The sequence below is a fragment of the Vigna angularis genome, chromosome 2 (genome assembly GCF_016808095.1).
Source record: "Vigna angularis cultivar LongXiaoDou No.4 chromosome 2, ASM1680809v1, whole genome shotgun sequence".
In the NCBI taxonomy this organism is placed as follows: Eukaryota; Viridiplantae; Streptophyta; class Magnoliopsida; order Fabales; family Fabaceae; genus Vigna; species Vigna angularis.
Genome location: NC_068971.1, coordinates 30,516,424 through 30,527,051, shown reverse-complemented (window position 1 = coordinate 30,527,051; position 10,628 = coordinate 30,516,424). Strand labels below are relative to the sequence as shown.

Below are 10,628 nucleotides of genomic sequence, written 5' to 3'. Positions count from 1 at the left end.
AAATTTTCGTATCCCATCAACATTCCAACTATGTCCTGACATCTCTTATAATTTTAGTCTAACCTAACTAAGCGCAGTGTTATCAACAACACATCAAATTCCAATAGTGTCTCCCGAAAAAAGCAATTTCAAATAAAACAGATAAAAATAAATTTCCAAAAAATTACAAGATCCAAGTAGAAATTGATGGACTGCAAAAAAAAATTGCCACAAACTTAGGCAACTTATTTTTTGCACCTCAACAAGCATTCATAAATTTGTTTTAGATTATATAAATCTGAAATATAAATTTTCAATTTTAAATGATACCATTCAAAATATATTATTTATACTTTTGTAGCTCAACAAACAACCACAATTTTTTAAATTTTAAATTACACAATCTAAAACATAATTTACATTATAAATTATGCCATCCAAAATTTGTTTTATTTTATATTATAAAACATACAATTCAGAATTTAGTTTTTTATATTTTGAAATATACAATTCAAAATACAAATATCATATTTCAAATTATATAATCCAAAATATTTTTTATTTTATATTTTAAAATATATAATCTTAAATACAAAAATATTATATTCCAAATTACACATTCTGGAATACAAAGTTAATGGAAATACAGGTTGAAATTATAGAGATGCAGGAAGAAGCTGCCAATCTCTCAAAATGTTTTATGGTTGGTTGAGAACAATTGAGACCACAGATGGTGTACTCCTGCACGTTCCAAATAAGTTGTATAAAATCCATTCTTATTATAATCTTCCAATTTTAATGGTGAGCCATACATGCTTTTATAACATTGCTATTTTTTTTAGGAGTGCTCATTAGAGTCTGAATTCAATTAACATATCTGCAAAGACGGCACAGTTTTGCAGAGCCATAGAAACAATATACTAAACTTGCAACTGTCATGGCTTGTTTATGGTTGAAAACATTTATTCTCTTCACACATACCTATCTACAACTAAAAGCTGAATTAGAGGAGCCTCAAGTACAAGTGAATGCATAGAAGGTTTAACAATTCTACAATGAAATCATCTGGAAAATAGTATGGCTTAGGTGGGAGGTTGGGAATCATCTGACCGAGTAATCAATAACGTCTACCTCCAGCTGTTGATAGAAGAACTCGATTTTGCTTTTTACCTTTCTTCCCCAACTCATTAGTCTTTGGTGCATTCGAGCTTATATTTGATTCTGCTCTTGATATAACATTGGAGTATGACTGTGTCTCCCCGTTTCTCGAACCTACAGAATTACAAATTTTTGGGCACTTCAACTACTTGATTCTTCCGTTATATAGCACTTGAAATTTTTTCCATGCAGAATATATAAAATTGCATAAACATATAATACCTGTTGGGGCAGAAGAATCAATTGTCGTATTATTTTTGTGTAGACCACTAGTTTCTTGAATTTGCAAGGATGGAGAATCATGAGCAGCAGCAAACCCAAGTCTCGTGACATTCGAGAACGATTTTCTCTCCCCAGCTACGGGAGGACTTGAGGAAACAGTTGAATTTCCTAGAGCTGAACAAAACATACAATTACATAGATCCATGTCACAACATTGTCCAAGTATGATACACATACAGCACATAGCACAAAACCATAAATTGCATATATTATATCAGAACACTGCTGTAAATGAAAAGTAAAACAGAAGAGGGCAAGGCCCCGGTGTATTCTTTCCTTATCTTTTATTTATACGTTCAAGTCCTGTTATTGTTCGTTCCCATTATGGAACTACCTCAATAAAAATTACTGTATGGATGGATTGTTAATCAATAGCAGCGGAACTTTTATTCTAACAACCAAAATGCAGATTACCTTCAAAGTCATCCATGGAGAATGCTGGAGGATCATCATGAGATGTAAGCTGACTACTAAATGATATGGGAAGCGTAGTACCTGTAGCTTCAGCCCTTATTTTTTCCTGCCGTTCCTAAAACCAAAAATATAGCATGGGAAAACACATTTCAACATTTCGAAAACAAAAACACATGAAATTTGAATAAAAGGCATATGATGATAAAATAAAAAATAAAAATACCAACAGTGGGAGCATTAACTTGCAACTAGAAGGCTTTGTGGCACTGTTTTAGTCCATAAAAAAAGTTACAGAAGCTACATTCAACAGTAATCTAAAAAGGGTGTCTAGATTCAAAAACCTATATGTTTGCACAATCGTAAAGCTTAGTCTCACCCTACCCTGAGAAGATTTGCTTAACACGCTACCTCCACTACTTGCACATCAGACAAGAGGACTTACAAATGAAATAAATAATGAATGGAAAAGGTTGAAAAAATATTAGCTTTCTGAGAGAATTTCCTTTCCATAACTACCATGTTAAGGGACCCTAAAGTGAGTCGGGTTATTTGAGGTCTTCTAAAACTTCAGGAAATCGGAATAAATAAAATATGATGGGCTACATTGATACCTTTTTTGCAAGTTGTTTTCTCTGATTTGCACGTTTCTTTATTTCATCCATAAATGGAGCCAGTGCTTCAGGAGGTAACAACTCACTCAAATCAACTTCACAAAGCTGTAAAATTAGTAAACACCTATTATAAATCATCAAGAAATTATCTTGGAACTATATAACTCTTTGAATAGGTACCTGAAATGTTGTGGTTAACGGAAAATGACTTAGGAATCGATATCGCCTCCTCATGGCCTCAGACTGAGTAACTGTCTCCAATTGTAGAATCCTTCCATTTATTCTACAATGAACAAACTTTGGTTAAAAAGAATTAAAAGCTTGGTTGCTCAGTGCTGCTTCTCCAAATAGATAGACGTTCATTGAAGACCAACACATCAAACCATAAATACATACAAAGATCCTAAACATCAACTAGTATACTCAAACAAACCCATACATTTTGAAAAGACAACTTCTACCGCTACTATTATTGTAGGGATTGATATTTATGATGAAATGGATAAGATCAAAGCTGTTAGATATATTATATTTTAGATAAATACCTTATGTTTATATGTTATCTTTAGTTAGTTTGTTATTATACTTTATTTGTATTCCGGACTTAGTCCATATTTCTTCTATTATATTCAACATGGTTTATAGAGCTTGATTACTTTAAGGAAAAAAAAATGTGTTGCCTCTCTCATTACACCTATCACTGTCGGCGACAACGCCATCTAGAGCAATCGCCGACATCATCGTCTACTGCCATCGTCTAATGTTGCCACTACTGGAGTTCCAGTTTCGACCGACGATCACACGATTTTGATCATGTCAGCTAGGCGACCACCGTGTCATCAACAACGCCTTCCATCAAAGCTCCTACTTGCTCTCACCGGCTTTTAAAGTTGTGGATCTACTCTTTTTTCCGTCGTCCGTGGGGACTCGTCTCGTCTCCTCTTAGGCAACGTTTAAGAGAGTCGAGGTTGCTCTTTTTCCTCTTTTAGGTTCATCGTGTGTGGTCACACGTCCGGTCTCCTCTTAGCCAGCTATTCAAAGCATCGAGGTCACCCGTTTCCTCTTCCAGGTGCCTTGAATGGAGCATCTTGGATTTTTAAGGTTTTTTTATCCGTTCATCAATGGCTTCTTTCGATGCTGTCTCTTTTGACATCTCATCTGTTGACACCATTGCGTTTGACCCATCCATATATGTTTTTTCTCTCATGGCAAAGATGGTTTTTGTTAGTTTATTTATAATTGTGGTGGCTCTTCAACAATGACCTCTTTATCCACTAGATGTCAACAATGCATTCCTCACGACGATTTGGAAAAGAGATTTACATGGAGCAACTTCTCAGATTTGTTACTCAGGAAGAATCTTCTTAGTTGGTATTTCGTCTTTTATGTCGTCTTCGCAAATCATTAACAATTTGGTGTCACTCGAGTGTAGAATCAAATATTTTCATTAAGTCTTTATAGATTATATTAGTAATAAGCTTCGTACATACGATTTGTATGCACTAGCTTGAAAAAGAGTGTTAGATATATTATATCTTAGATATAGATCTTATGTTTATCTTTTATTTTTTGTTAGTTTGTTATTATTCTTTATTTTTATTTTAGGCTTAGCCCATATTTCTTTTATTATAAATAAAGACCCTATGCGTATATTTAACACAAGGAAGATTAATCCTACATATAGTTTTTCACTATAATCAACAAAAGCAATATCTACTGAAAATTTGGTCTTTGATGGAGCCCAACAGTGATTAGTCCCTTAAGAATACCCATATTGTTAGTGTAACTTCTCATGGTGCTTCCCAATGATCTTGTTTAGAGGATTAGTGATAACATGCAAGAGAGGATGGTATAGCCCTGGTACCATGTTGAAAAGAGAGAAACCATGTTGAAAAGAGATATGATAATAAGATATCATATACTTGAAACTGGAAAATATGAAAAATGTCCAAGAGAATTCAATTCTCTATTAGAAGGAAACTTGCATCACCGGTGAATAAAAAATATATGATGATCTACACATAGATGTCCAATAGGAAATACAAGATAAGTCGATGGTCGAGCAAAATAAAGGAGTAGAAGTGGCACTTGCATGAAACAAAGGAGAAGAAACCTCAGGTCTATGTGACTCGACCCAGCCTGAGATAGTAAAAAGGATAATACTTTTTCTTTTCTTCTTACTTTTTCTTACTTTACTATCCTCATTGAACCAGTTGTCTCCTTTATTGTTGTGTAGTCTCGCGAACAACAAGTCTATCCTACCCTACCCACTTTGAACCAGCAACTCCTTCATTATGTTTAGTTGTATTTTAAGTTTTAAAGATGAAATTTGTGGTGTTTTAATTTGATTTTATTGTTATTTAAATTTCTTAGACATGATATTACTTTTAGTTATCGATTTTCTTTCATTGTTTTTTAATTACGATTATACTATTGGATTTTTAAAATTATCTATATCTATATATTGTATTCTCTTTATTATCTACATATATGTATATATTTTAATTTTATTTAAATCCGCAATGTTTCTGCCATAACCCATTATGGCTTCTAATATATTTTCATAAAGGATGTTTGGGTCTTCAATATATGTCGATAACAATATGTACCAAGCCAAGCTTGGAACCTATAAATTGAATTTGATGTCCTCTCAAGGACTTGGTCAAAATATGAGTTAATCATTTAAGTTGACAAATTACATGCAAATTTCTTTGATCAACAACTTCTTTTGAACAAAATGACAATTAATCTCCATATACAATTAATCTCTATATATTTGGTTTAGGTTTGCACCCCACTTAAATACTAAAATTTGGTCATTTCTCTAGTCAATGTAGGATGTGCAACATATCCCCTCACACCAACGACATTGAGTCTTCACAACAAAGAAATTGAGTGTTGACACTAAGGATATCAAGAGTGGAAACAAAGTTAGAGTCTGACAACATGTGACACAATAAACCCAACACTTCACTAGGAAAGGCTTTGATACCATCTTAGTGAGAGAGTTTATGCATAAATCAACCTCACACAATCATTTTGTAAAGTAAAGTTTACACCCCCATTTATATATTATAATTTAATTATATTTCTAGTTGATGTGGGATCTCACACAAGACACAGGAAATAGAGATTTAAGTTCCCTTCTTGTTAGGAATGGTATGGTACCACTCTAGTACCACGTTCTGAAGAGAGGAATCGAGAAGGAATATAATGAATTTCATGTGGTGTATTTTCTTTTGATGAATTTGATTAGATATTTCCCTATCAAATCATTATAGTCTATAGCTAAGGTTCAACTCTATTTTGATATTAATGCTACATGTAATAAAATCTCATGGATAGAAAAATGGTGAAATCGTTGTAATTTGGGTGGTATTCATTTTTTTGTGGAACTGTAGACCTTACGTAAATAATATCAACAAGATTAGAAGTTCTTATTATATGGTGCAGATAAACATAAACCAAAATTGGGACTACATGACTCAATTTAATGCTATTATAAATGATAAAAGTTCCACATTATGCCAATATCATATTATCTTAAGAACCAACCGCACATTTTTCCACTTATTTTCTAGGCACATCGGAGAATTAAAATTTGATTTTGCGCAAACCTGTGTGGAAGCATATCATAACTCCCAAAATGGTGGAGCAAACACTTCATGTTCATCGGATGAAGAATTAGATGCTGACCATCAGCAGCCTGAAATAGACAAGACCGTGTAACATCCAGATGTCATCATTAAAGTTGGTTTGAGGCATAAAGCATTCGGGAATTGCTCAATGAAACTAAAAACAGCAATTCCTCATAGAAACTCTGAGAGTCCAAAAAATAAAGGGATATAGGATAGCTAGGTAGACAATTTGAAATCATGGAAAATTAAAGACCCTGGTCAACATATTGCAAGTAAATTAACCAAGCCAGCACAATAACTATAACCGACAACCATGGAAAAAATAAGTCTTTAGGACACAACGAAGAACATCAAAAGCAGTGATTACCAAACCAAGTATAGAATCAAAAGCACTCATTTTTCCGTTTATAATTGGATTTTATGAATAACTAAGCCTTTATGTAGGAAACACTGGCCAGATTCTAGGGATCCTATCACAGGTTGCTTTCTTTAAAAGATACTCATTTTGATTTCCTTGAGAACTTTATAGTTGAAAGATTAATAGGCGAAAACTCTCAGTGTTCCCCACCAACTCATTGGATAACAACACAAGGAGTTCATTTTAATCTCACCCATAAATTCATTCTGTCCCATTTCCCTCTAAGAAAGAACATATTTATAGGGAATATCTTATGACAATCCCGAGTGTAAGTGTTTGGCAAAGCTTATGAAAATAGCTCATCATATGTCTACAAGTTGCTTTAAGCTTATTTCAATAAACTCTCTAATATTACTTATAAAAAGCCATTAGAAGTTTTATAAAAATTAATTAAGCTTATTTCCTTGTTAATTATTAACAACTCATGCATACATGTTTAGATGATAAGCATTTATTTAATAAGTTCTTAATTAAATCGGTGGTCTGTTTCTTGATACCAACTTAAAGAGTTGAGAATAGCTAAAATGTTTTTATTTCACTTTAACTTTTGATACAACTTACTACTGCATTTATAGAAGACAATAGCTCTGAAAAAAGGGCGGGAAGCTCTTAACAAAACCCTAACACTTTGTTCACTTGAATGGATTTGGAGGAGAATGATTGAATAGCTTTGAGAGGATTTAAAGGTAAACTTTTTGTTGTTTATTTGTGTGAATTTAGAGATAAGTGAGAGTGGATTTGGAAGTAAAGTTTGTGAAAATTAACATAGGATTTGATTGATTAAAAAAATTTACTTCCAAATCCACTCTCACTTACCTCCAAATTCACTCTCACTTACCTCCAAATCCACTCAAATAAACAACAAAAAATTTACCTTCATATCCTCTCAAATTCATTCAATCACTCCCCCAAATCCATTCAAGTGAACAAAGTGTAAAAGAAAAATCCCTTACATAAATATTAATAATAATAAAGACATTAGAGGGCACCAGTTATTTTCACTCTATCTCCAGCCTATTTCCCATTAAAATGTTTACCTCTTTTTTCTCTTAAAACCAAACACCTATATTTTTCCACTTAATTTCTCATCAATTTCCATTCACCTTCCCCATTTCCATCCACACTATTTGTCAACTATTTCTCTCCTTCCTACCAAATGAACCCTATATAATATCAAATCGTTCCACATGATTTCAATATGAAAAATCAGTTCATACTTTATAGACACGTTTGTTGTATCCAAATAGAAAATTGTGAAGCAAGAAACATATGATACAGAACACAACTAAAACTAACTGTCATTAGTTACCTGGTAAAAACTATATGAATCATTTCCCTTCATTTCTTCTACAACACCATCATCCGCTGGCCTTTGAATACTATTCTTCTCCTCATATGAAGAACATAAATTCATTTGTTGCTCTATTAATTCTTTCTCCACATTCAAAGTTTGGTTAGAACAGGCTCCAGCAGTTGACTTTTCCAGCATTGAAACCTTAATTTGGTCGCTGTAATCAGTAGAGGAAGTTTTTGACCCATTAGAACAGTTTTCATCATCAGTATCCATAGAATTTACGACCATGGATTGTATCTGATGTGCATGATCAATGGGCTTAGAATTTTCACTGTCATGAGACTTTTGCTCATTCCAATGCCACTTCCTCTGTTCCAGTTGCTGCATGGCAGCACAAACATAAGGAAGCTTCTCCAGGTCATCAACAAGACCAGAATCTGCTCTGGCCAGCCAACCATCTAGATCAGATATTGAATGCCTCACTGAGAGATCTACATCTGATGTAAGAGTAAACTTTGAAAAGGGATCACAGAAGTGTCCATTACCAAATGATATGATATTTGTCTCTTGTTTATTTTTACTTGTCAGAGTAAATGAGTCCTTTTTCCGAGTTAAAAAGGTGAACTCAACATTTTCTCCTACTTGATACTGTTTGACATTTGTGATGTGAACTGTATATAAATCTTTGGCAGATGTCATGACAAAGCACAGAGGACACCTTTTCCAGATATCGCCTTTGTGATCCTCTTCACCCATCATTAAGTACTGTAGAATACATGGGAAACAGAAAATATGTCCACATGAGGTTATCTGCGGACACAGTGGATACTCCAAACAAATTGGACACTGAACTGAGAAGGGGGTCAAATATGTCACACATATAATGTCTTCCCACTGCAACATTTTATCAGGATCCATCGACTCAGGAGAATAATTTCCCGAATCTAACACCATGAACTTGTAATTTGCCTGCAAAAACAAATCTTTATTGTATGGCTTCCTCTTCCAATGCCTTCTTGCTGCAGGGGAGGGAGGGGGACCCCGGGGTTGAGAACGGGATATTGGGTCATATTGAAAATTCAGCAAGTAATTTCCGTTCACAGTCTGAGCTTTCCTCCCTGCCAAAGGGGTACTTCCATGAGAACCCACGGACCCAGGAGCTTGTTGGTTTCTATGAGAAGAAACCATTCCTGCCCGTCTTCCTCCGTGAATCCTAGAACGTGTTCTAGGGTTTTGCTGAGGTGAAACCGTCACTCCACTTGGAGACCCTAATTCTGTCACCTAAAAGCCACACAAGGGAACAAAATAGTAACCAACAGATACCCAAATATAGAAAAAGAAAAAAAACACAGTTCTACACTTCTACCAGGCCATAAGCTTCCATAAAGCAATCCTAGATAATCAGAATCACAATACCTTTTCGGAAGATCCACCAGAATCTTCAGTAGCTTGAGTCGAAGAACCTAACAACAACATTGAACAACTTAATCAGTTAAACAAGCAGAGCATCAATCAAACGCAAAAAAAAAAACAAAAAATTAACCATACCCTTGACCATTCAATTTCCTAAACAAAATAAAACAAAAAACACCACAATTTCACAGAAGAAGTGACCAATCATGATTATTTTCTCGTGTCAACCAAATAGCGTAGAATTTAAAGGGAATGGGAGAGATCGAAGAAGGAACCTGCGATACCGGAGATCTGGAGAGATCCGAGCGCATGGTGGAGTGGGGGTGAGAGGTAAGGGAAGGGTTGTTGAGGAAGAGGGCTTCCGCTGCCATGTTGGGGATTAGGGTTAGGAGATGGCGCTGATGAAGAAGACGAAGATGACGCTTGGGTTTGTGAGGGCAAGATGGACATGAAAGTTCTGGAAGGAGGGTTTGGGGGTGTTCGTTGGTGGTTCAGCTTCTATTCTACTTTACCAAACTACATTAAATCAAACACACGTTTTATTTCTCATTTGTTGGTCTCCCTGGGCATCGCTGCCGCATCTTTGCCGAATATTGGGTTTACGCCACCACAACATTCCAATTCTTTTTTTTCCCTTGTTTTTTTTCAATATTATCTACAATAATAAGTTTATGGTTTTGAAAAGAAAAAAAAATTGAATTTTAAATAATATAAATTATTAACGGAATATACTTCAGTTATTTTATCAAAATAGTGTCAATGTGGTTTTCTTTTTAATTTTCTTTAAATAAAGTTAAAAAGAAATATGGAGAAATTAAGTTGACTTAATGCAAAAAAATTAGAAGAGGTGTGGAATATGTCATATATTGAAATCCTCCTTTAAGAAAAGAAATTAACATATTAATAGTTAACATTTATGAAGAAAAATAATAATTTTGGAAATCTTCGAAAAATTGTGTGGACAAAAAATTTCATCAATTTTTTAATTTAATATTTTTAAATGTTAGTTTTAGATTAATTAATATATTTTATCATATAAAATATGTCCCTGTGTTTTTTATATTTATGTATTCATCATTGTATATTAATAAAAGTAAAGAAGAATAGACCAAAAAAATCTTATGAAATTGAGCGAAATTGCTTTTTCTTTTTAAATTAAATTTTTTGTATTGAGTTCACGTTTCCTATTTTCAGGAAAAATAAAGAGGATTTAGTAATTAAATTATCTTAACAATTATAGATATCTATATGACCAACTTTATTATTGTACAATTACTGTATATTATTTTCAAATAATATAAATCTCTTTTATCAAAAACTTACATCAGAACACTTCAACCATTTTTTTTGCTAAAACAATTAAAAACTGCCTTAAATATTTTCAAAAGTTTTAAAATAAATTTAATTTATAAAAGATTGTT

The 10,628-nt window shown here is 33.5% G+C and overlaps 1 protein-coding gene across 2 annotated transcripts; it reads right to left on the bottom strand.

The window, feature by feature from the left end:
• Positions 1-900: 900 nt before the first annotated feature.
• On the bottom strand, positions 901-9,844 carry LOC108329111 (uncharacterized). 2 transcript variants are annotated; one of them, XM_017563144.2, is made up of 9 exons: positions 9,483-9,844; positions 9,211-9,257; positions 7,810-9,075; positions 6,062-6,150; positions 2,625-2,727; positions 2,445-2,549; positions 1,834-1,948; positions 1,360-1,533; positions 901-1,251 (listed from the first exon to the last, which is right to left on the bottom strand). In XM_017563144.2, the coding sequence occupies exons 1-9, from the start codon at positions 9,655-9,657 to the stop codon at positions 1,097-1,099; spliced, it is 2,229 nt and encodes a 742-aa protein (XP_017418633.1). In that variant the 5' UTR covers positions 9,658-9,844; the 3' UTR covers positions 901-1,096. The 2 variants fall into 2 exon arrangements, with proteins under 2 accessions (XP_017418633.1, XP_052728758.1); XM_052872798.1 differs by having other exon boundaries at positions 9,492-9,802.
• Positions 9,845-10,628: the final 784 nt, after the last annotated feature.